Genomic DNA, 27119 nt, shown 5'->3' with positions numbered 1-27119 from the left:
CCCTTTCTCCCCGCTCCCCCCGGTCCCTTTCTCCCCGCTCCCCCCCGGTCCCTTTCTCCCCGCTCCCCCCCGGTCCCTTTCCTCCCCGCTCCCCCCCGGTCCCTTTCTCCCCGCTCCCCCCGGTCCCTTTCTCCCCGCTCCCCCCCGGTCCCTTTCTCCCCGCTCCCTTTCCTCCCCCCTCCCGGACATTGACATTTCTCCTCTCTCCTCAGACTCCTCCCCGGGGGCAGCCATGGCGCTCAGCGTGCCTCTCAGTTTTACACCCAGGATGATTTGGTCGCTGAGGTCCTTTCCACCTCCGAGCGGGTGAGTAGATGAGGTGTGGGGGAGGGTACAGCTCTGTGCTGATTGGGTGTCCCCTCCCCCGTTCAGTAGTGACTCGGCTCTTCTCTCCTCCAGGTGGTGGGAATTATTGAACATGGCGGCTCTGGCCAGCAATGACTCCAAGATCACCATGCTGAAACAGGTGAGTCCCCCTCCTTTGTACTTCGCTACGGCTGATGTTCCTCTGCTCGGCTTCTCTTATATCTGTGTCTCCATCTGCAGGTTCAGGAGCTGATTATAAACAAGGACCCCACACTGCTGGACAACTTCCTGGATGTGAGTGACCCCTCCCCCACCCCCTTCTTCCCCCAGTGTCATGTGATCTTCTCATCCAATCTCTTCCTGTGTAGGAGATCATCGCCTTCCAAGCTGACAAATTGGTGGACGTTCGCAAATTCGTGGTGAATTTTATCGAAGAAGCATGGTGAGAGATGATTGGCTGGAGCTCAACAGCTGTGTGTCTGTCTTTCATAACCGTAGATAGGGGGGAAAACACCGCGCTATGTTAAACTAAGAGTGAAAAACAGCTGGTAACACTTCCAGCAAACAAAGCCCAAAAATATAAACAACAAAATAGTGTAGCGCTAATTTAATAATGATATATTCACAAGGGAAGATATCCGTGTATAGACAATCATGAATACTAAAAAACAGGGAATAAAGTCCTCTATAATGTGACTAATACACGTGAAATGTGATGAGAAATATTCTTCAGATGAAAGAGACGTTTCACTGATCAGGTGTAGCCAGATGTATCAACTTGTCTGAAGTAATCTAGAAAATAGATGGAATATTCTTACCAGATGTGGTGGACTCGCCAGTCTTACGACAGTTGAGTCAAAAAACGCTTGGGGTCTACACATGAGACCAGATGATGGATTGGAAGTAGTCAAACCGGATTCCCAGAAGGCTCCAAATGGTGGAACAGCGTGGCGGGCGTCTCTCAGGAAGTCCCTCAAGTTGTCCGGATCAGGTATGGCCCATTTAGATTTCGGACCCCGGATGTGGAAGAGATTTCATAAGAATGATAATGAAGAAAAAAAAAAGGTCCAAATGGTGAAGGTCAAAAAAAATTACCATGAGGTATTTACTTAAAAAGTCATAAAAAAGGACATGAATTATGACAAGTGATCACAAAACGGAAGAAATAATAAAAGCAATGTGGGGTGCTAGATGCGAGCCCGACGCGTTTCGACAAAGTGTCTTCAACAGGGGCATGATAGAACCCACCACATTGCTATCGAATTTATAAAGTTTTCAAACCAGACCCGCCTATAAATGGGCGGAGTCTGTAATCAAAAACAGGATGTGTGGGGAGTGGCCGCCAAGTGGTGTCAAGCTTGTGGGCGGGCAAACACAAAACCAACCACCAATGTATTTAGCCAAACAACCACATGTACACATTACCAACAATCCATATAGAACATAAATAAGACTATGCATGTAAATACACCTCTTTGGGGGACCCTTTGCTGGTAATCCCACATGGGCACTGGTGTCAAAAAATATATCTTTACAACAGCAAAATGATCTTTGCTGTGGGTTCATTATTGTTAGGCTATTTCTTGTGTTACTAGGCTTATTATTTATCACTTGCACATTTGCATAAAATGAAAGGGTGAGCCCCATCTGGTGTGGGCAAAGAATGGCAGATGACTACTCACACCAGACGGAGGGAGTCCATACATTTAAGCGAATCCACATATACAGCGTAGATGCTTGGCTACATCCCGCCGAACCCATAGCGCCGATGCATTGTTGACAGGTTGTCATAGTAACAACCAGTAAATCAAACTGGTCCCATGATCTACCTCCGGTCACATGACGTGATGACGTCATGACGGACGTACGTCCGTGTTACATCGGCCCTATACCATGGCCCGCACTCTGCGTTGCCATGGTATAGGGGATACACAAAAGGCGTCTCATTTTACGCCAGGGGACTCGCGGCGTGCACATGGCACGCTAACGTCAGCTCCTCCCATCACAAAGATAGGAGAGCCGGTGTTCTGCCTAATAGAGTCCGCCTATCAAATGCTGTCCGCTCCGTACTGCGCATGCGCAGTACGGAGCAGACGAAGCTTCGGAAAAACTCCGAAGCTGAACGGCGCCTGCGCCGTGAGTGGAGGAGGTAGCCCCACTATCCAAGCGGACATAGGGTTGAGAATTTTAGAGGGCCCCTCGCGGGCGAGCTTCGCTCGCCACGCTTCGGGCTCGGCCTCGCTCCGCTCGGCTCTTTTTTATTCTAACTCTATGTCTACTTGGATAGTGGGGATAGAACCTGGACTCATGGCGCAGGCGCCATTCATCCTCGGTAATTTTCGGAAACTGTGTTCCTGTGTACTGCGCATGCGCAGTACGCAGGGGACAGTATCTGATAGGGGACACTATTTTACAAGACACCGGCGGAGCGGATGTACCACGCCGTGGGTCATGTGACACGCCAACGTCAGCTCCTCCCATTATGGGAGTATAGGAGCCGGCGCAGTGTGCACGTCACTCCGATGGAAACAGGAAGTGTATACAAGGAGGGCATAGACGTAGCCCACGTCCCCTTGTATCAATCCAGGCGCAGTGTGTATAACACACCAACGCGAACCGGAAACAAACACAAGGGGGATGGACATAGTTCGTGTCCCCATGTACCAATTCCGAAAGCAGGAAGAGGGGAGTAAATAGTAAATAAACATTTTGTGCATAGTAAATATATGAATTTTTCTTTGTAGTGCATGCTATACTGGGCTCAGATAGATGTAGCCCAAGTTACAGCAAATTGCACATATAAAGGTACAGCATAGACAGAATATCAAAGAACTGTTAAAAACATCCCAAATTATTAAAATAAAATAAATTGAGAATAGAAAAAATATATAACACCACATCTACTGAAGATCCTAATGTTGTGCAGAAATTCAAACGCAAACCCAAAGCCAAGCATCTACGCTGTATATGTGGATTCGCTTAAATGTATGGACTCCCTCCGTCTGGTGTGAGTAGTCATCTGCCATTCTTTGCCCACACCAGATGGGGCTCACCCTTTCATTTTATGCAAATGTGCAAGTGATAAATAATAAGCCTAGTAACACAAGAATAGCCTAACAATAATGAACCCACAGCAAAGATCATTTTGCTGTTGTAAAGATATATATTTTGACACACCAGTGCCCATGTGAGATTTACCAGCATAAGGTCCCCCCCAAAGAGGTGTATTTACATGCATAGTCTTATTTATGTTCTATATGGATTGTTGGTAATGTGTACATGTGGTTGTTTGGCTAAATACATTGTGGTTGGTTTTGTGTTTGCCCGCCCACAAGCTTGACACCACTTGGCGGCCACTCCCTACACATCCTGTTTTGATTACAGACTCCGCCCATTTATAGGCGGGTCTGGTTTGAAAACTTTATAAATTCGATAGCAATGTGGTGGGTTCTATCATGCCCCTGTTGAAGACATTCTTTGCCGAAACGCGTCGGACTCGCATCTAGCACCCCACATTGCTTTTATTATTTTCTTCCGTTTTTGTGATCACTTGTCATAATTCATGTCCTTTTTTATGACTTTTTAAATAAATACCTCATGGTAATTTTTTTTGACCTTCACCATTTGGAGCTTTCTTTTTGCTTCATTATCATTCTTATGAAATCTCTTCCACATCCGGGGTCCGAAATCTAAATGGGCCATACCTGATCCGGACAACTTGAGGGACTTCCTGAGACGCCCGCCACGGCTGTTCCACCATTTGGAGCCTTCTGGGAATCCGGTTTGACTACTTCCAATCCATCATCTGGTCTCATGTGTAGACCCCAAGCGTTTTTGACTCAACTGTTGTAAGACTGGCGAGTCCCACATCTGGTAAGAATATTCCATCTATTTTCTAGATTACTTCAGACAAGTTGATACATCTGGCTACACCTGATCAGTGAAACGTCTTTCATCTGAAGAATATTTCTCATCACATTTCACGTGTATTAGTCACATTATAGAGGACTTTATTCCCTGTTTTTTAGTATTCATGATTGTCTATACACGGATATCTTCCCTTGTGAATATATCATTATTTAAATTAGCGCTACACTATTTTGTTGTTTTTGTTTTTGTCTTTCATAACCTCCCCCGACCATGGCTTCCTCCTGAGGATTTTTGGTGCGAGGGGGGGGGGGGGGGTTTGGGGGTGGACGAGAAATGGGGTTGGGGGGCGAGGGAGGGTGGGGAGGGGGGGAGTTGGGTGAACGAGAAATCTGGGGTGGGGGGGTCGATGAGGAGGATTCTGGGTTTGTGCTGGGAGTTGTAGTCCATGTGGTTAAGACAGCTTTGTTTTATTCTCCTTGTACAGTAAGCTGGATAACGAGCTGTTGATAAAGTTGATTGCGAACCTGCATATGCTTCTGAAGGATGAGAATGTCAATGTGGTGAAGAAGTCCATCCTGACCATGACTCAGCTCTATAAAGTCGCTCTTCAGGTAAGAAATGGGTGTGGTCATATCATCTGATATCTTCATCCCCCTCCTATATGGATAGAATCCCCAGCCCACTGAATATCCCTATTCATCATGCTGGGGCTCCTCCCCTGAATATCCCTATTCATCATGCTGGGGCTCCTCCTCTGAATATCCCTATTCATCATGCTGGGGCTCCTCCCCTGAATATCCCTATTCATCATGCTGGGGCTCCTCCCACTGAATATCCCTATTCATCATGCTGGGGCTCCTCCCACTGAATATCCCTATTCATCATGCTGGGGCTCCTCCCCTGAATATCCCTATTCATCATGCGGGGCTCCTCCCCTGAATATCCCTATTCATCATGCTGGGGCTCCTCCCACTGAATATCCCTATTCATCATGCTGGGGCTCCTCCCCTGAATATCCCTATTCATCATGCGGGGCTCCTCCCCTGAATATCCCTATTCATCATGCTGGGGCTCCTCCCACTGAATATCCCTATTCTTCATGCTGGGGCTCCTCCCACTGACTATCCCTATTCTTCATGCCGGGGGCTCCTCCCACTGAATATCCCTATTCTTCATGCCGGGCCTCCTCCCACTGAATATCCCTATTCTTCATGCCGGGGCCTCCTCCCACTGAATATCCCTATTCTTCATGCCGGGGGCTCCTCCCACTGAATATCCCTATTCTTCATGCCGGGGCCTCCTCCCACTGAATATCCCTATTCTTCATGCTGGGGCTCCTCCCACTGAATATCCCTATTCTTCATGCCGGGGCCTCCTCCCACTGAATATCCCTATTCTTCATGCCGGGGGCTCCTCCCACTGAATATCCCTATTCTTCATGCCGGGGGCTCCTCCCACTGAATATCCCTATTCTTCATGCCGGGGGCTCCTCCCACTGAATATCCCTATTCATCATGCTGGGCCTCCTCCCACTGAATATCCCTATTCTTCATGCTGGGCCTCCTCCCACTGAATATCCCTATTCATCATGCCGGGGGGCTCCTCCCACTGAATATCCCTATTCATCATGCCGGGGGGCTCCTCCCACTGAATATCCCTATTCTCCATCATGCCGGGGGCTCCTCCCACTGAATATCCCTATTCTCCATCATGCCGGGGGCTCCTCCCACTGAATATCCCTATTCTCCATCATGCCGGGGGGCTCCTCCCCTGAATATCTCGATTCTCCTTCATGCTGGGGGTCCCAAGACAGCCCATGAGACCTGGGGGGGGGGGGGGGGGGTGTTGTGTAACACGGTTCCTGGAGTCTCATGGGCATGGCTCCTGTGGCGATGAGGTGGTATTCCTATCTTCTCAGGTCCCAGAGTGGCACATCCATGGGGGGGAGTGGGTTTGTGGTTGCTGTCCCTGCTTCTCATCATATGGGGAATGTTCACCCTCAGCTCCTTGCGGCAGTCTGCTTGTTTTCCCTGTTAAACAGCGTGACTGGTGGGAGGATTGTGGAGGGGCGGAACTACCCGGCGGGGTCACTTCCATGTGACATCATCAGCGTGGTGGTTTTAAAACCTGCCAAACCCAGCAGAGGTGTCGGGGGGGGGGGGGGGGGGGGGGTGGAACGCTGGCTCCGCTAAGGTTAAAGGTGATGACTATTATCTCTGGATGACCTCCTAGTGGTGGCGGAGTCATACCAACAGTTATTGGCGGATCTCCAGACTGTACACTACTTCCTTCAATCTATAGGCTGGTTAACTACTTGCTGACCGGCTCACGCCGATATACGTTGGCAAAGTGACACGGGTGTGCAAAACAATGTACCCTTATATCTCTGCATCATCCGGGGCTAGCGGGCGCATGTCGCAGTGGCCAGTGCGATTGTGGCACAGAGAGGCACAACAGGGAGATTCCTATGTAGCAACATATGACAGGGATCTACTGATCCCAGTGATTTGTCATGTTCTAGTGAGCCCATCTCTTCCCCCCCCCCCCCACACTTAGAACATGCTGAGGGAACGGTTAACCCCTTGATCGCCCCCTAGTGTTTAACCTCGTCACTGCCAGTGACATTTACACAGCAATCGGTGCATTTTTATAGCACTGATCGCTGTATAAATGCCAATGGTCCCAAAATAGTGTTGAAAGTGTACAATCTGTCCGCCGCAATGTCTGTTACAATAAAAATTGCATGTTGCCGCCATTACTAATTTAAAAAAAAAAAAAAATGTATCCCCTATTTTGTAGATGCGATAACTTTCAATATATACACTTATTAAATCTAAATTTCCACATAAAAATGAGAAAATTCAGCAGCGCTTAATCATTAATCCAAAATGTACTTAATATAATAAATAATCTAGCATATTAATTGCGGTCCATATAGTCCATATCTTTTTAAATGACAGAACAGTCCACTTTTATTTCCACTCTCTAATACACACATAGACAAACAGAGAAGAAGTGAACCTCTGACACCAGTACAGACCACCTCCACACGTGCTGAAGAACCAAGGGTGATGTGTGACAGCAGAGCCCCCCTTTAGTATTAGGCTTACCGGACTCTCAGAATTAACAGCCAAAGGTGTGGAGTATCCTTAGTATCTCAAAGGAATATGAAAAAAGCAAACAATAGTGTAATCCCGCAAAACAGCTTTTAATTTGATTCGTAAAATCGCCAAACATCGCACTCGCAAAGATAAAAAGAGTAGGCAATAATTAAACTCCTTATTGGTTAGTGTATAGTGTGCATCGGTTTTCCTACCACCATCGCCGGCGTTTCCAAACCCCAATGCAGCCGATGGGAGAAATCTCGTCAGTCACACCCCAATATCATCACTGCAGGTCGTATTGTGATATTTTTAGTTAAAAAAAAAAAAAAAAAAAAAAAAGTATAAGAATACATATTGGCCTAAACTGGAAAATATTTTATTTTTTGGGGGGACTTGTTTGCAAACAATGTCAGCCTTACAGACCAGTCAGTCTCGCTGAGAGGTTTCCAGAGCAGCGGGTCTGATAACCTCTTGCTTTCCCGTAGTGCCACGGGCACGATTTCATCAACAGGGCCTCCATGGAGCACTACAGGCTGCCCGCCATTGTGGATTCATGTCAGCAGCTAGCGCGGCGCATGAAGACATCGGGAAGGGCTGCTGTATATTATAGATGAAACCCAGGAGCTGTCCTGTCTGGGAGGACCCAGGTATGGGGGAGGGACATTTTTAGTGGACTTTCATTTTGTTTGGACTTTTCTGCACAAAAGATGTGATTCTCTGGCCCATCGCAATCGCGGTTTGGCTGCAAGGTTGCACTGAGCAGCCCTCAATGTCTCCTTCCTGTGTGAGGTTTTCCTAGCCCCCTGGGACGGCACTCTGCAGACTAACAATCTACAGTTTTATTACTAAATTATTCATAGATCTCGTTTCCGGCATATAGAAGCTCATCGGCTCCTGGGGAGGTTTGTCCCACATGTTCTCAGCTTTTACAGTAAAGAAGCCTTTCTGTATGTGGAGGTCACAACTCGTTTTCCTCAGCCACAAAGTGAACCTGCAATGATCTTAACGTGAACACTTTGTACCTTTTTTTACAATCTGTTTTTTATACGGACCAATTTAGTACAAGGTGCTCATTCATGCATCTTCCAAGGTGGGGGGAGGGGTGTGACTTGTTAGTGGACATCCTCAGATTCTGCTGATTCCACAGGCAGACTCCTATAAAGGGCCTTCCCATTGGTAAATATTCCAAGCCATCTCCATTTCATTTTGTCTGTAGCGTCACCTTTCTTCTGAAAACAAATATTAAAGCTAGGACCTGAACATCCCTACACCTCAGAGGTGAAATACAATCCCAGATTGTACTACTTTAGGCCCCTCCCCTTTGGTCCAAAATGAGTGTTATTGCTGGCTCTGAGAGCCCTGGTTGGGGTCCTGGAGTCTTCCTGCATGCCATCCATTTCTGGTGTCATTCCTCCTAGTTCTCCCAAATTCCTGATAGTAATACTCCCTAGTTCTCCTCCAAGTTTCTGGTGTCGTTCCTCATTTTCTCCATTCTTTGTGCAGTGGGTTGTCCGTTCCCGTCCACCATCGGAACAACAAGAGTCATGCTGGGACCTAGTGACTGAAATGGCCGGGGACATCCTTCAGCTGCTGGAATCTGACAATGACGGGATCCGCACACACGCCGTGAAGTTTGTGGAAAGTCTAATTGTCACCCTCTCCCCGCGAACTCCAGAGAGTGAAATTCCCAAGAGACAGGAAGGCGACATCAGTCTGGAGCAGATCCCGACAGACCACCCATTTCTAAAATACAGTATGTATCCCTGTCCTACCCCTGTGTGCAGAAATGTCCCCCCCCCCCCCCTGTATAGACCTGTTCATCCCCCGTATCTCTGCTCCCCCGTGGTTGGTGTAAAGCTCATCCCCCTCCCCCATTGTATCTTTGCAGACACATTACGGGACACAGGAAAACTAGCCCTGAAGGAACTCCTGAAGTTTATGGCGCACCCGGCGATCTCCAGCATCAACCTCACTGCGGCACTCGGCTCTTTGGCTTCCATTGCTCGCCAGAGGCCGATGTTTATGGCCGAGGTTGTCCAGGCATATGAGACCCTCCATGGTACTTGGCTGTCATCTTCATCTGCTTTTCTCTTCCCTCTCTGTAATCTAGACTAACCTCCTCCTCCTTTCATTGCAGCAAACCTGCCGCCAACTCTGGCCAAGTCTCAGGTCAGTAGTGTCCGGAAGAACCTCAAGCTGCAGCTGCTGAGCGTTCTGCGACATCCGTCCTCTTGTGATTATCAGGGGCCCATTAGCACCCTTCTGTTGGATCTAGGAACAAACCAAGCCGAGATCACCCGTCACTTACCTCCACCCCGCGACCTCAGCCGCAAGAGAACCAGAGAAGCTGGGGAAGGGAGCCAAAAGAAAAGCCGAACTGGTGAGAGGGACTTTTTATTTTTTACATAACCCTAAGGACAAAAACACATGGGGACCATGGAAGCCTAGAACCTCCCCACGCTGCACACTGCAAATCCATTATTAATGCCTAGAACCTCTCCCCCCCCCACGCTTCACACTGCAAGTCCATTATTAATGCCTAGAACCTCTCCCCCCGCGCTTCACACTGCAAGTCCATTATTAATGCCTAGAACCTCTCCCCCCGCGCTTCACACTGCAAGTCCATTATTAATGCCTAGAACCTCTCCCCCCGCGCTTCACACTGCAAGTCCATTATTAATGCCTAGAACCTCTCCCCTCGCGCTTCACACTGCAAGTCCATTATTAATGCCTAGAACCTCTCCCCCCACGCTTCACACTGCAAGTCCATTATTAACCACCTCACTACCAGGCCAATTCTGACACGTCTCATATTTGAAAAATCAACTCTTTTCTTTCTTTCTATAATTCCACTTTTGTTTGATAAATGTGAAGGATGAGGTCACGCCGAGTACATAGATACCAAACATGTCCGGCTTTAAAATTGCGCACTCATGGAATGGCGACAAACTACGGGACATTCAATTATTCTTAGGACGTGTCCTATGGATATTATCCTAAAAGCCTTTTTGTAGGTTCCAAGTTTAGAGTGATAAAATTCTCTCTCTGACGATCACAGTAATAGATCACATGTGTGATGCCGTCACTGTTTACATGTCAGATTACCCCCCCCCCCCCCCATCTTCAGTCACTGGGGCAGGAAGTAAAGGAAATGCTCACCACTGGACAGACAGAAAAATGAACCTGACAGAGGAAATTCAAAATCTTTATATCGGTTATGTTGAGAAAAATCTGTTGGCTGTCTTCCTGACATTCCTTGTGAAAATGCTAGATCCCTGGCTGTTATGCTTCAGAACATTGAGTCAAAGGAATTACTATATACTTCAGGTGTTCTAGGTCTGAGTCACAGCATTGAAGCCAGAGGACGCAGCATTTTCAGGTCTGAGTTGTAGCATTGAAGCCAGAGGATGCAGCATTTCCCATGACTCTTTATATCTTCTTGCAGACGCTCCGTTGGCGGATGATGACGATGAGAAGGACCCATTACCACATCCTCCATTGCCGGCGCCCAGCACACTCTCTGCTACAGATGTCACAGCCGACTTCCTGAACCCGCTGCTGACTCCGGAGAGCGTGGCCAATCTGGTAAGTGTCTTCTCTGGGGGGGTGTGGGGGCCCAATGTGGAACAGTACCAGCAATAGCGATGGCTCCCCCTGAGGGACAGGAGGAAAATTGTATGGGAATTAATCATGGCTTCTTCTGTCTTGTCTGCAAGTCCCCAGGAATTCTCCATGACAACCTATAACTGAAAGATTGTCCCAACATACCCTAGAGGTGGGCTTTATTTCTGTATAATCTTACCTGACCTCCCAGAAAGTGAAGGGCATGGCGTGTGCCCCTGATGGGCCGGTTTTGGCCCATGGGCCTAGTATTTGACATATGTACTGTAAGACATCTGCTTTTCCTCAAATCGCAAATTGATTCTCTGCTGAGCGGTTGAGCCAGATGTCGGTCCAGGCATCTGGTTGGTGCCGACCGTATTGTCAGGAACTTTCCGAAGTCTGGGCTGGCTGAGTGACATAAGCAGACTTTAGCCCTCTGTCGGCTGAGAACTGGTCACCATTAGGGCAATGAAGAACATTCCATACATGTCTGTCACACTGCAGTTACAACATATGCCTTCTGCTCTACCTTTCTGTGTAGATGCCCTAGAATAGCCTTTCTCAATCTTTTTAATATGGAGGAACCCTTTAAATGTATTCTGGTCTCGGGACCCATACTAAAAATTGCTGCATCTATAGCTCTCTGTACATTAGTGTGGTGGTCAAGGAGAAGGATGCTGCCTACATTTTCAGCGGGAATAATCCTCCACTTACAGATAACCAAAGAGTATTAACTTCTCGGAGTATCAGAAATTTCTCAAGGAACCCTTGGAAGCCTTTGGAGGAAACATTAGGGGTTTCACTGAACCCTGGTTGAGAGCGGCTGCTCTGTAACATTTCATGCAACAAATGCCCAGGATGACAATCCCCTCTATTCACATCTGTGCAATATATGGCTAAAAGGTTGGATAGATAAAGTTGCCCGCATAAAGGGTCTTACACCATAAGTCTTTCCAAGGAAGACGTCTGTTCCGTGAGGCACTTGACTGATTTATCAGAAGAGGTCACCGGTGAAATGGTTTCATTTCCACCTTCTTCAGGAGCCCCTTGCTCCTCAAATGCAAGGAACCTTTCCTCTCTAATCAGGCTTCAACTTTGAAACCCAAGTTCCTTCTTACCCTTTCGGTCCAAGACTTGGCCCACCAAGCCTCCCCCAAGTACTCTTCACTATGATGGGTCCTCCTCACTCCTAAGAAGAGTAGTGGGACATTTTGCTTCTCTTTGGGTCACAGATGTCCCAGACCTGTGGGCTCAGTCGATTTCAAAAGGGTACAGACTAGAGGCCAAAACCAAGACCAAAACTTGCCCAAGGACAGTAAGATTTACAAAAAGCCCTAAACCACCTCTTGTTCCAGGGAGTTGTGCAGGACCGCCACAAAACCCGTTCAGAGGTTTCTACTCAAACCTGTTGTACAAAAGCCTGAAAGGAGTATTCTTCCTATTCTGGATTTAAAACCCTGCAACAATTTCCTTCAGTTATTGCCTCTCTAAAACAAGGGAATACATGAAATCTATGGACATTCGAGATGCCTGTCTACATGTTCCCATTTACGCACATCATCAGCACTTTCTGCACTTGGTAGAAAACCACTTTGTTTGTGGCACTGCCCTTTGGTCTATTTTCTGCTCCTAGAGTATTCACATAGGTTTTTGCACCGCTGCTTGTCCTGCTTAAAACTCGGGCATCAGAATCACAAGCTACCTTCTTCTGAAGGACTTCTCTCCCTTGCAGCTCTCAAAACATCTACAAGACAATTCAGATGCTTTTTGTCTGGGGTAGATGGGGGACCATGGTCCCGAGCTGGGATCTGTCCTAGTCATGGGTAGATGGGGGACCATGGTCCCGAGCTGGGATCTGTCCTAGTCATGGGTAGATGGGGGACCATGGTCCCGAGCTGGGATCTGTCCTAGTCATGGGTAGATGGGGGACCATGGTCCCGAGCTGGGATCTGTCCTAGTCATGGGTAGATGGGGGACCATGGTCCCGAGCTGGGATCTGTCCTAGTCATGGGTAGATGGGGGACCATGGTCCCGAGCTGGGATCTGTCCTAGTCATGGGTAGATGGGGGACCATGGTCCCGAGCTGGGATCTGTCCTAGTCATGGGTAGATGGGGGACCATGGTCCCGAGCTGGGATCTGTCCTAGTCATGGGTAGATGGGGGACCATGGTCCCGAGCTGGGATCTGTCCTAGTTATGGGGTAGATGGGGGACCATGGTCCCGAGCTGGGATCTGTCCTAGTCATGGGTAGATGGGGGACCATGGTCCCGAGCTGGGATCTTAATAACGTGATATTGGCACTCTCTGTCCATCCTTTTTTCCTGTGAACAATATTACTGCCATCCCCTTATTTCTCAACTTCTTCCTCCTCCTATCTCCTCTCTTCTACTTCTTCTGTCACCTTTTTTCCTTTCTCCTGGTCACAGGTTGTGAATCTTGTTGCTCTCTCGGCAGGTTCTCATCAGTATGGTCTACCTTCCGGATACCATGCCGGCCTCCTTCCAGTCCACCTACACTCCAGTGGAGTCTGCTGGGACAGACGCTCAGATAAGACATCTGGCTCGTCTTATGGCCTCACAGATGACTGCTGCTGGCATTGGTCCAGGTAAACTGTCCATAAATTGCTGAGCGGTAATAGGAATGTGGGCAAGCAATTTTCTGATCATCATCTTCATCTCTTCTGCAGGTGTGGAAAGGGTGAAGGAAACACCGGCAGAAGTGGTGGAGGAAGAAAGCATAAAGCCAGAAGGGCTGGTGATCAAACGAAGAGTCTCCACTCTTGTCACCACCGGCCAGGCCATCTCTGTGCTGGGCTCTCAGTCTAAGGGCCTAAAGGAGGAAGATGATGGAGCCCCGTTGGCCAAGAAAAGACCCGAGCCAATATTGCCAACCACACAGATCAGGTACGATGGAGGGAGGCCCCAAGTCGGTAGATATCGGGATGTTGGTCTCCAGTGGCTCGGGGTGTCTGTAGACTGCCAGCAGTAATCCTTAAAGCCGTATTATATGGCAGCTTACCAATTACATGTGGCTGCATTAGGTCTCTTTCTTGTATTTTCTCAAGTGATCCTGCCAGGAAGTCTGTTGTTCAAAGTTGAGACAAACTACTGGCCACTGACAGGGGTGCTTACAGTGATCAGTTTATATTCATTTATGTAAAATATTTATCCCAAAAGAAGCAAAAAAAGGGTTACGGTAACTGATTGAAATGTGTGAGCTGGAGTTTTGGGTTTAACTTTTTTTTTTAGTGTATCAGAATCTCATAGTATCTAACACTCCCCCCTAACGCCACCCTCCTCTGCAACTGGCAATGCTGCTCTCCAAATGTACCCCCTGTGCTCCTTTGTGCAGAGTGGGGTGCGCTAAAGTGGGGGGGCCATGTTGCTGGTCAGATCACCAGTTGAAAACGGAGGTGAAGACTAATGCTGCGCCACATCTGATGATTGGTAAGATAAAATATGACCTTTCTAATTTCAGGTTTAATACGGCTTTAGGTTGGAATATATAAATGTCCACCCCTCTGCACACAGACCACCATCTAGTCACCCTCATTGTAGGCGCAGACCACCATCTATTCACCCTCATTGTAGGCGCAGACCGCCATCTATTCACCCTCATTGTAGGTGCAGACCACCATCTATTCACCCTCATTGTAGGCGCAGGCCACCATCTATTCACCCTCATTGTAGGCGCAGACCGCCATCTATTCACCCTCATTGTAGGCGCAGACCACCATCTATTCACCCTCATTGTAGGCGCAGACCACCATCTATTCACCCTCATATGTAGGCGCAGGCCGCCATCTATTCACCCTCATTGTAGGCGCAGACCGCCATCTATTCACCCTCACTGTAGGCGCAGACCGCCATCTATTCACCCTCACTGTAGGTGCAGACCGCCATCTATTCACCCTCATTGTAGGTGCAGACCACCATCTATTCACCCTCACTGTAGGCGCAGACCGCCATCTATTCACCCTCATTGTAGGCGCAGACCGCCATCTATTCACCCTCACTGTAGGCGCAGACCGCCATCTATTCACCCTCATTGTAGGTGCAGACCACCATCTATTCACCCTCACTGTAGGCGCAGACCGCCATCTATTCACCCTCACTGTAGGCGCAGACCTCCATCTATTCACCCTCATTGTAGGTGCAGACCACCATCTATTCACCCTCATTGTAGGCGCAGGCCGCCATCTATTCACCCTCATTGTAGGCGCAGGCCGCCATCTATTCACCCTCATTGTAGGCGCAGACCACCATCTATTCACCCTCATTGTAGGTGCAGACCGCCATCTATTCACCCTCATTGTAGGTGCAGACCACCATCTATTCACCCTCATTGTAGGTGCAGACCACCATCTATTCACCCTCATTGTAGGCGCAGACCACCATCTATTCACCCTCATTGTAGGTGCAGACCACCATCTATTCACCCTCATTGTCGGCGCAGGCCACCATCTAGTCACCCTCATTGTAGACGCAGACCGCCATCTATTCACCCTCATTGTAGGCGCAGGCCGCCATCTATTCACCCTCATTGTAGGCGCAGACCACCATCTATTCACCCTCATTGTAGGTGCAGACCGCCATCTATTCACCCTCATTGTAGGTGCAGACCACCATCTATTCACCCTCATTGTAGGTGCAGACCACCATCTATTCACCCTCATTGTAGGCGCAGACCACCATCTATTCACCCTCATTGTAGGTGCAGACCACCATCTATTCACCCTCATTGTAGGCGCAGACCACCATCTATTCACCCTCATTGTAGGCGCAGACCACCATCTATTCACCCTCATTGTCGGCGCAGGCCACCATCTAGTCACCCTCATTGTAGACGCAGACCGCCATCTATTCACCCTCATTGTAGACGCAGACCGCCATCTATTCACCCTCATTGTAGGCGCAGGCCGCCATCTATTCACCCTCATTGTAGGCGCAGACCACCATCTAGTCACCCTCATTGTAGGCGCAGACCGCCATCTAGTCACCCTCATTGTAGGCGCAGACCACCATCTATTCACCCTCATTGTAGGTGCAGACCGCCATCTATTCACCCTCATTGTAGGCGCAGGCCGCCACCTATTCGCCCTCATTGTAGGCGCAGGCCGCCATCTATTCACCCTCATTGTAGGCGCAGGCCGCCATCTATTCGCCCTCATTGTAGGCGCAGGCCGCCATCTATTCGCCCTCATTGTAGGCGCAGGCCGCCATCTATTCACCCTCATTGTAGGTGCAGACCACCATCTATTCGCCCTCATTGTAGGCGCAGGCCGCCATCTATTCGCCCTCGATTGTAAGCGCAGGCCGCCATCTATTCGCCCTCGATTGTAAGCGCAGGCCGCCATCTATTCGCCCTCGATTGTAAGCGCAGGCCGCCATCTATTCGCCCTCATTGTAGGCGCAGGCCGCCATCTATTCACCCTTTTGGAAGCCTGATGGACAAAGTCATTATTTTTACAGCTGTGTTGCTAGTGGCTCTTTGGCCACTTCAGGAGTGGCAGTGGAAGTCATGGTTTATCTATCACAGAACTCGATTAGTCTCGTAGATCTGGAGTCACCCCAAGTTTCTCAGTGGATTCACTCCGCACAACCGAGCAGTTCTTTCTCCTGGCCGGCCAGTGACTTGTGGCTCCTGTAGTACAGCAGAGGGATTTCCGGTCCTTTCCAGAGTTCAGAAGACATCACCCTTCCCTCTCTGCCGCAATAAAAGGTGGTGACTTCTTACTGCACATGGCAGGTTGCTAGCACAGGGGGAAGGGTTCAGATGGTCTTGCTAGCTTAGACTCAACACGTGGCTCCTGGAGGCTGGTTTGCCTCTTTTCAGGGTCCTAATACCCTCTGGTCAAAGAGTTGCCCCCCAGTGTCTCTGCCTCCCTCAGGGCACTCTTCATGCCCTTTGGCCACACAGACTTTCTCCTATCGAGGGAGGAGTTTCTGCCACCATGTCTTGATTTCAGAAGCGGAACCTTTGACTTTTTGGAGGCCATAGATGGCAGGGGTCACAAGTCAGTCTGCCCTCCTGAGTCTGACTTTGCTTTTCTTGCTGATACACTGCCTGAGGAGGAAGACCCCTCCCCACCCCCTTCTGAGAAATCGGATCAGGATCTCTTTAGTGGAGATTTCATCCATACTATTGCTACCCTTATTGCAGACCAAATATTTTCACCCCAAGAGCTCCAGAAAGGGTCCCTATAATTGCTCAAACATGCTAGGACATTTTCTCTTGGAGACCGTCATATATGGTGACTGGTCTTACCCTGAAAAGCTATTTCTTCCTCTGAGATAGTTTTTCTCAGCAATCTCATACTGAGCAGAGCTTTTGAAAGAAGTGGACCCTGCCATCGCTTGTCTTAATAGGACCCCTACCATCCCTGTAAAGATTAATCCTGTTGGAATCCAATAAACAAAGTATAGAGGCAGGTTTTAGGCCTTTGTTCCTTGAGAGACCCCACCATGTAGCCTGTGGTTGTTTCATGGCCGTTTGGCATACTCTTACTTTCTGGACCAAGCGAATGGCTGGAGATTCAGTTTCCATCCTCGCATCCTGCTTCTGTACACCAACAACTCCAGCTTTTACCTGAGGCCTTGCAGTACTGTTTATTGGATATGCTTCGCCAGATCTCAGGGATCAGCCTACTCTCCGTATGCTTCTTTTGGCTCAGATCTCCAGGATTGGCCTCCTCTCCATCCATAGCTGTCCTTTGCTTGGATCTCCAGGATAAGCTGCCTCTCCTTTTTTCATATGCATCCTTGGCTCAGATCTCCAGGATTGGCCTCCTCTCCATATGTGTCTTTGGCTCAGATGTCCAGGTTAAGCCGCCTCCCAATCTATGTGTCCTTGGCTGAGATGCTGGCCAGCAGAACTGTGTGTGTGTGGGGGGGGGGTCCATCTGTGGGAAGGCCACCTAATACCTAATCCTGAGACTAGGAACAATTTTGTTTCAGGTCAACAACTCCCAAGTTTTTGAAATTTTAGAACATGCTTTTGTCAGAAGACTTGGTCCTCCAACCTCTTGGTGATGAAGCGCCCCAACCTGTTTAGCCTTTTTGACCTTCTGGCTTGGGTCCAGTATGACATTTCCAGGGGCTCCACCTCCTTCTCACTTCATGTTCACAAATTCACCTCTTTTCCCCAATCGTCTTTCAGGACAGCCACCTTAGAGAGACACTGGCTCCTCCCCTCTTAGGAAACACCGCCTTCATTTTCATGATTTAAGCCTCCTCCTCCCTTCGTTCCTCAGTTATGGTGTTTCCTCTGGTGGGGAGACACCGCTAAGGAACCTTAGCTGAATTCGGTTGGTGAAACTGAAGCTATCCGAGCGGAGCTCCGGCCCCACTCGGCTATCCGACCGTTTATCGGTCGGCCCGGGACAGTCTGATCAGCGGGGAGCTGAAGTGTTCGTACTGTCCGTATACCCTAAACTTCGCTTGGGGAAAGCAGGAAGTATTACAGGGTCGTCCGTTCGTTCACCCGCGGGTGTTTCAACGGAACTGGCAGTCCGGTCGGCTGGGGAAGCTGAACTCTTGACTGACCTTTTCTACACGCACTCCAATCTTCGCTTGGGGAAAGCAGGAAGTCTTTGGAGAGGTTCATCCCTGCGTTTCGCCCAGTGGGGCGCTGCAACGAAGGCGTCCAGGGCCCCCCTGTGTATACAGCCGGCTGGGAGCTGGAAGCCGGGCCGGTTGGCGGGCGACGTCAGTTCCGGTGGGGGCGGACCCCTTCGTTCAATCCGCTTCTTCCGGTTCCGGACGCGGCACGTGAAGGGAAACCTAGCGTTCGGCTGGTGCAGCCTCTCTTTCTTCAGTTGCACAGGTAGCTGTTAGAGGCACGTTCGTACCACGCTTCCTCAAACGGGAGAATGTCCGAAGCAGAGGCTTCAAGAACTCCTGGAGATAACAGCACCAGCCACTCAAAGGTAAGAGGAACCCTGGGGAGGTGTTCCCTTACTTATATCCAGTAGCTCCACTGGTGTTTCCTCCTTGGTGGTCGGGGGGAAGGGTAGTGCGTCTGGGATCCTGGTGATGGTTGATCCTAGGGAGGGGCACTCCCGGTGGTCCTCTATGTAGCGCTGGTGTTTCTTTTCCTTTTAGGCTTATGCTGTTCCCTCCTTTACTTTGTGTCTTTCAGAAAGCCGCGAGCAAGTCCCCCCATGGTTCTAAGAAAAAGTGCCCTTCATGTAGAACTTCTATGGGCGACTCCTGGTCTAAAGCAATTTGTAAACAATGTATTGAAGGTTTACTTAGGGAACAGGCAGTAGAGCAGGGTGCAGATCTGGTAGCTTCTATGAAGGAACTCTCTGGTACCTTTCAGTCCTTCAAGACCTTTTTCTCCAGTTTCCAGTGGCCTCAGCCCCAGAGCACTCCTACACCAGCGCAGCAGAGTGTACCATCTATCCCAGTGGATGTTCCTCCTGCAGGGGGAGAGAATCCAGGGGGTCCCAGGGCGGAAGCTGAGGAAGAAATTGACAGTGTCGTCTCAGACTCCCAGGGGGAATCTGACGCTGAGGGTTTGGATGGGGAATCCAGTAGAATCTCACGGTATAAGCTTTCCCTGGAGGAAGTGGATGAGCTCTTGGGAGCTATTCATACCACTTTAGGCATTCAAGAAGAAACTAAGACATTGTCACTCCATGATCAGATGTATAAAGGCATGGGGGAACAAAAAAAGCGGGTGTTCCCAGTGCATGACGTCTTGATCGATACCATCAAGAAGGAATGGCGGGATCCCGAAAGGAAACCTTTCTTTTCCGGGGCATTAAGACGAAGGTTTCCTTTTTCGGAAGAAGAGACTCTCGTCTGGAATAAATCTCCCAGATTAGACGCTGCTTTTTCCCAGGTGTCCAGACACACGGATCTGTCCTTTGAGGATATGGGGGTACTTTCTAACCCTATAGATCGAAGGATGGATTGCCTTCTTAAAAAGGCCTGGGATTCATCACAGGGAAATCTTAAACCAGCCATGGCAGCCACAGTGGTGGCCCGCAACATGGAGTATTGGCTTACCCAGATTAGTGCACACATTGAAGCAGGGACAGCGAAGGAGACTATTCTATCCTTCTTTCCCATGCTTCTCAAAGGGATAGCATACATTGCGGACGCTTCTGCTGAATCAGTGAGAATATCGGCAAGGTCCTTGGCTCTGACCAACTCTGCTAGGAGAGCCTTATGGCTGAAGACCTGGCACGGAGATAATGCATCAAAGCTCAAACTCTGTGGGATCCCCTTTACAGGAGATTTGCTGTTTGGGCCAGGTCTCGAAACAGTGCTAGATCGCACAGCAGACAAGAGAAAGGCCTTTCCTGTTAAAAGGAAACTTGGGGAACAGGCCAAAAGAAGGACTCGTCCCCAGAAGAGGGTTGTAGCCCCCCGTACTGTTCAGCAGAAGAAGAGTTGGGGACCCAAAAGCAAGGGCCCCCCGGGGGAGCAATTTTTCGTCCTCCTGAACAGCCCAAAAAATCTCAGTGACAGGGTCACGGTGGGAGGAAGGTTGGGGGCCTTCCTCCCACAGTGGGAGACGGTTTCCTCCAATCAGTTTATTTTGGGGATCATCAGAAGAGGTTACCATTTGGAGTTTTCAGAACTCCCTCTTCTGAGGCTCCTTGTCACCGAGCTGCCAAAATGCGCAGAGAAATCAGCTGCCCTTCTTTCCTCTCTAAAGGAGTTAGAAGAACAGGAAGTGGTAGTACGGGTCCCAGTGGGGGAGACAGGCAGAGGCTTCTATTCCCACGTTTTTGTGGTTCGCAAGCCCTCGGGAAAGTTCAGGCTCATCCTGAACCTGAAGCCTCTGAATGTCTCAGTCACCTACAAACGGTTTCGGATGGATTCGATTTACTCGGTAAAAGCACTCCTTCCACCGAACTGTTTCATGGCATCAATGGATTTAAAAGATGCATACCTGCATATTCCCATCGCAGAGACCCACCAGCATTTTCTCAGACTAGCAGTGAGAACTCCAATGGAAGTGCTGCACCTTCAATTCAAAGCACTTCCCTTCGGGCTATCCTCTTCTCCCCGGATCTTCACCAAAGTGATGGCAGAAGTTCTGGCTTTTCTGCGTCTCAGGGGAATCTCGGTGATCGCATATCTCGATGATCTTCTCCTGTTTGCTCCTTCCCCAGCACAGTTAAATCAGGATTTACAGGTCACAAGAAACTTGTTTAGTAAGCCTGGGTTGGCTCCTGAACCTGGAGAAATCCAACTTAATTCCTTCCCAGAGGGTCACCTTCCTGGGGTACGTGTTGGACTCAACAGAACAAAGAGTCTTTCTTCCTTTTGGAGAAGATTCAAAAGGTAGACAAGGCACTGTTGTTTCTTCAGGGCAACCACCAAATCTCCATAAGGAAGATCATGTCGGCGCTAGGGTTGCTGACATCCGCTCTTCCAGCGGTTCAGTGGGCGGGATTACATTACCGCCCTCTGCAATTATTTGTTCTGAAAGTTTGGAATCACAGCCAGGAGTCTCTGGATTCTCTGGTTCTAATTCCAAACCAGGTGAAGAGGTCCCTCTGGTGGTGGAGAAAGGGAGCAAATTTGTCCCAAGGCCTAGAGTGGGTTTTGCCAACCTCCAGGGTGGTTACAACCGATGCGAGCAGCTCAGGTTGGGGGGCGCACCTAGACTCCCGATTAATACAGGGTACTTGGGAGAAGAGGGACTCGAGGAGATCCTCGAATTGGAGGGAGCTGAGGGCAGTAGATCTAGCTCTCAGGACCTTTCAGAAAGAGCTCCGGGGGAATCATGTAAAAATAAGGTCGGACAATTCCTTGGTGGTAGCTTACATCAACAGGCAGGGGGCACCAGGAGCGAATCCTTATGGGCCCTTGCGGAGGCCATCCTCAGATGGGCCGAAGCAAATATCCTGTCCCTTTCAGCAATCCACTTGAAAGGAGAACAAAATCAGGTGGCAGATTTCCTCAGCAGGAAAACACTGAGAGAAGGCAATTGGGTTCTCAAACAGGAAATATTCGAAATGATCACCCAGAGGTGGGGGATTCCTTCAATAGATCTTTTTGCAGCGGGGGAAAACGCCAAAGTAGCCACTTTCTTCTCCATAAACAGAAGAGACGGGGCTTTGGGGGTGGACGCACTAGCACAGAGTTGGGGTTTCTCCAGGTGCTATGCCTTCCCCCCCCTCCCCGTGCTGATTCCAGCAGTAATAAGGAAGTTTCAAGTGGAGAACACAACCCTTATTCTAATTGCACCTCACTGGCCCAGGAGGCCGTGGTTCTCCATCTTGAAGGGCCTGTCTGTAGAACCCCCCTGGATTCTCCCAGCGCAGGAGGATCTCCTGTCTCAGGGCCTGGTTTTCTGTCCCCAGGTAGGACGGTGGAACCTGGCAGCGTGGCTTCTGAAGAAGAATTGCTGAAAGCCGAAGGCTTCTCAGACCGGTTGGTAGCCACTCTTCTAAACTGTAGGAAAAAGGAAACCCAGTCCATTTACTTAAAAGTATGGAGGCGGTTTAACAGCTGGTGTTCAGAGGGTTCCTTCAACGTGCACAGCCCTGTAGCTGTTCTAGAGTTCTTACAGGCAGGGGCGGATAAGGGGTTAGCACTTGGAACACAGAAGGGTCAGGTTTCCGCTTTAAGCGTGTTTTTGGAGAAACATCTAGCATCAGACCCTTGGATAGTAAGGTTCTTCAGGGCCCTAGGTAGGCAGAGACCGGTTTCAAGCTCCCCCTTCCCAGTTTGGGATCTTTCTTTAGTTTTACAGGTTCTCACAGGGGAACCCTTTGAGCCGTTAGAATCTTGCTCATTAAAACTGATCACTCTCAAAACGGTGTTTTTGGTGGCGATCACTACAGCAAGGAGAGTAAGTGAACTCGAAGCCCTTTCTGTTAGGGCTCCTTTTTTTCAAGTTTTTCCGGATCGTTTGGTTTTTAAGATGGATCCGGCTTTTTTACCTAAGGTAGCCTCCAGTTTCCATAGAATACAGGAGATTGTGCTACCTACGTTTTGTTCAAATCCAGTTAGAGAACAGGAACACATTTCACAGACTAGATGTTAGAAGATGTGTTCTTTATTATTTAGACTGCACAAGTCAGTTCAGAAAGACTGATTCACTTTTTGTTTTGTTTTCAGGGGCCAGGAAGGGTTCCAAAGCCTCTAGACGTACGATAGCTAGATGGTTAAGGTTAGCCATTGGGCAGGCGTACGTGGCAGGGGGGTTAGACCCTCCAGCCGGGATTAGAGCACACTCAGCCAGGGCAGTGGCAACTTCTCAGGCAGAGTGGGCTGGGGCATCTCCGGAACAGATCTGTAGAGCTGCAACGTGGTCCAGTTTTTCTACGTTTGTGAGACATTATAGACTGGATCTTCTGTCAGCCAAAGACCAAGCCTTTGGTCGCAAAGTGCTGCAAGCAGTAGGTCCCACCCTAAGGTAATATACTCGCTTATCCTCTCTAAGGTGGCTGTCCTGAAAGACGATTGGGGAAAAATGGAATTACGTACCGGTAATGTCCTTTTCCAGGAGTCTTTCAGGACAGCACCGGTTCCCACCCAAGTTTTTTGCAGATCATCGGGAACTCATTACATGAGACCGTCAGGTAAGACTTAAAAGTTTGTTTGACGTGTTCTTGTGTCTCCCCAGTTGACCGGAGGTACTCTGGAAGAACTGAGGAACGAAGGGAGGAGGAGGCTTAAATCATGAAAATGAAGGCGGTGTTTCCTAAGAGGGGAGGAGCCAGTGTCTCTCTAAGGTGGCTGTCCTGAAAGACGATTGGGGAAAAGGACATTACCGGTACGTAATTCCATTTTTCCTGCAAACACAGGTGGATCTTCTTGTAGCTGTTTGGCAACCTCATTGGACATCTATGACACTTACCTGCACATTTTAAATGTTTCCTCCTCACCGCCATCTTTATTTTTTCCTGTCCATGGCCCTCAAATTTTTACCAGGGCACTTTACCCAGTCTTAGCTTTGCGCTGTTCTAAGAGGGAAGTATACATGTTGTGGGTTACATGGACTATCTGCTGATAAAGAATTAGTCTTCTCTGTCAGCCATTTTCCAGGGTGCAGAGAATGCAGCGATTTCAGTTAGATCCTCAATCTTTGAAAATTGTCACTGAAACAGACTTACATGGGCCCAGAACTAGAACTGCCTGCCTGGGGACTAGAGCGCCCAGGCCTGATGTTGGCTAGGACTGTGTCCAGGTTCTGTCTGCATTTTGGACAAACTTATTTTCCTTCTATGATCCTGTCCTTGCCTTTTGGTCCCAGAGTCGGCACTCAATTTGCTTGTCTGGGGGGGTCTTGGGCCTGATGGTAAGCCCATATACCATTGAGGCAGTGCCATACACCATTTCACTCCAGAACATTGGAGTCAACATTCTGGCAAATTGGAACAGGCTTAGTCCTTGGACTTGCCCCATGTTTCTGACCTTCGGGGCCAACTTTCTCTGGTGTGGGGAATTTCCAACCCAGCACCTGAAAGGTTCTCACGATGGATGCCAACCTATGGACCTGATGCCCTCTCAGTGCAGGGAGGGGATAGTGTCAGAGGAAGCCCATCTTTCCACCAACATCCTGATAATTTCTTTTGATACAGTACCCCTCAGTTTTGTCTAAACCTGCCAAGAATCCAGTCATGCAATGGCCGTGGCATACATATATCGTCAAGGCGTGACCAGAAGTCGCACTGCTCAGAGGGAAGAGGACTTGGTCCTCTGTTAGGGCGAGACATTGTTCTGTCTGTTTACAGCCGTGGAAAATTGGCAGGAAGACTTTCTCAGTCACCAGTGGCTGGATCGGGGTAATGGGCTCTTCACCCAGAAGTGGACAATGCTGGGTGTGGCTCTTCTGGCTTCCACATTTGCCAACAACCTGCACAGCTTTGTCATCAGTTGCATGCTCTGTCACCTTGGTGGGATTCGATCTACGACCTCCCTCTTCCTTGTCCTTCTTTTTTTTTTTTTTTTTTTCTTGAATTCTTTATTTTCAATTATTTAAGAATCTCTGTATTTGTGGACAATACTAAGCTAAGCAGGGCAATAACTTCTCCGCAGGATGTGGAAACCTTCCAAGAAGATCTGAACAAATGAATGGGGGGAGGGGCAACTACATGACAAATGAGGCTCAATGTAGAAAAATATAAAATGCATTTGGGTGGCAAAAATCTGAATGCAATCTATAGACTGGGGGGAGGGGAACCTCTGGGGGGATCTAGGATGGAGAAGGACCTCGGGGTCCTAGTAGATGATGGGCTCAGCAATGCCAAGCTGCTGCTAACAAAGCAAACAGAATATTGTCATTAAAAAGGGATCAACTCCAGAGATAAAAGGATAATTCTCCCCTCTACAAGACTCTGGTCCGGCCGCACCTGGAGTATACTGTCCAGTTCTGGGCACCAGTCCTCAGGAAGGATGTACTGGAAATGGGGCAACTCCAAAGAAGGGCGACAAAGTAACGCTGGGGAAAAAATGTATTTAAATCTTGAATCGAGTTGAGAGGTCAAATCAATTAAAAATTTCAGCAAATCGATTTATTTATTTATTTATTTATTTATTTATTTATTTTTCACCAGGACACCGCTGACACCCCGCCGGTCCTGAGGAGCTGCGGGCAGGAGTTTTTAGGTGAGGCCGGATGCCGCGGACTAGGCTGAAGCCGTGGCCTTGCCTAAAAACTCCTGCCTGCAGGTCCTCGGGTCCGGCGCGGTGTCCATAAAAAAACAAAAAAAAAAACTCACCCCGAGTCGTGAATTGAGTTTTTTATTTATTTTTTTAAGAAAATCGCCCAACTCTACAACAAAGCTAATAAAGGGTCTCTATTAGTTATGAGGAAAGGTTGTGAGCTCTGAATTTATTCTCTCTGGAGAAGAGACGCCTGAGAGGGGATATGATTTCATTATATAAATACCAGACTGGTGACCCCCCAATATATAAATACCGGACTGGTGACCCCACAATATATAAATACCGGACTGGTGACCCCCACAATATATAAATACCGGACTGGTGACCCCCACAATATATAAATACCGGACTGGTGACCCCCACAATATATAAATACCGGACTGGTGACCCCACAATATACAAATACCGGACTGGTGACCCCACAATATACAAATACCGGACTGGTGACCCCACAATATACAAATACCGGACTGGTGACCCCACAATACATAAATACCGGACTGGTGACCCAACAATATATATATATATATATATATATATATATATATATATATATATATATATATATATATATATATACCGGACTGGTGACCCCACAATAGGGAGAGAACTTTTTCACAGAAGGGAGTTTAATAAGACTAGAATTAGAAGAAAAGAGGTTTAACCTTAAACTTTGTAGAGGGTTCTTTACTGTAAGAGTGGCAAGGATGTGGAATTCCCTTCCACAGGCGGTCTCAGCGGGGGAGGGGGCATCAACCATTTAAAAAAAAAAAAAGACAATCTTAGATAATCACCTGAACGACCGCAACATACAGAGATATACAATGTAACACTGACATATAATCACACAACATACAGAGATATACAATGTAACACTGACATATAATCACACAACATACAGAGATATACAATGTAACACTGACATATAATCACACAACATACAGAGATATACAATGTAACACTGACATATAATCACACAACATACAGAGATATACAATGTAACATTGACATATAATCACACAACATACAGAGATATACAATGTAACACTGACATATAATCACACAACATACAGAGATATACAATGTAACACTGACATATAATCACACAACATACATGATATACAATGTAACACTGACATATAATCACACAACATACATGATATACAATGTAACACTGACATATAATCACACAACATACATGATATACAATGTAACACTGACATATAATCACACAACATACATGATATACAATGTAACACTGACATATAATCACACAACATACATGTTATACAATGTAACATTGACATATAATCACACAACATACAGAGATATACAATACAATGTAACACTGACATATAATCACACGCATAGGTTGGACTTTTGTCTTTTTTCAAACATTACATACATTTTGTTCTGCATGCCCCACCCCCTCAATTGTAGTACGGGTGGGGGTTGGGTTGCACAGTTTGCCCTCTTTGCCTTGTCCCGGCACTGCACCCAGAAGATGTTTAGAGAGCATAGAGGCCATCATCGTACCCCTGGGGGGATGTCAGGAGGCCGTTGGCGGGGAGGCGTCTGGAGGTCCTTTCACTACCCA

General features: G+C 48.3%; 1 protein-coding gene across 1 annotated transcript in view; it reads left to right on the top strand.

The window, feature by feature from the left end:
* Positions 1 to 199: 199 nt before the first annotated feature.
* The window catches only part of SYMPK (symplekin scaffold protein), a gene marked incomplete at its 3' end in the record, with an annotated part of 48410 nt that continues 21490 nt past the window's right edge, over positions 200 to 27119 (top strand). Inside the window, 10 exon segments of the mRNA XM_077466625.1 lie at positions 200 to 466; positions 547 to 600; positions 675 to 748; positions 4661 to 4787; positions 8784 to 9033; positions 9169 to 9339; positions 9418 to 9660; positions 10726 to 10865; positions 13338 to 13488; positions 13570 to 13786. Of these exon segments, the coding sequence (XP_077322751.1) occupies positions 419 to 466; positions 547 to 600; positions 675 to 748; positions 4661 to 4787; positions 8784 to 9033; positions 9169 to 9339; positions 9418 to 9660; positions 10726 to 10865; positions 13338 to 13488; positions 13570 to 13786 (1475 nt within the window).

The sequence above is a fragment of the Lithobates pipiens genome, unplaced genomic scaffold (genome assembly GCF_037356315.1).
Source record: "Lithobates pipiens isolate NorthernLeopardFrog02 unplaced genomic scaffold, aLitPip1_a1.2 Scaffold_356, whole genome shotgun sequence".
NCBI lineage: Eukaryota > Metazoa > Chordata > Amphibia > Anura > Ranidae > Lithobates > Lithobates pipiens.
This window is presented reverse-complemented; position numbering and strand designations above follow the sequence as displayed.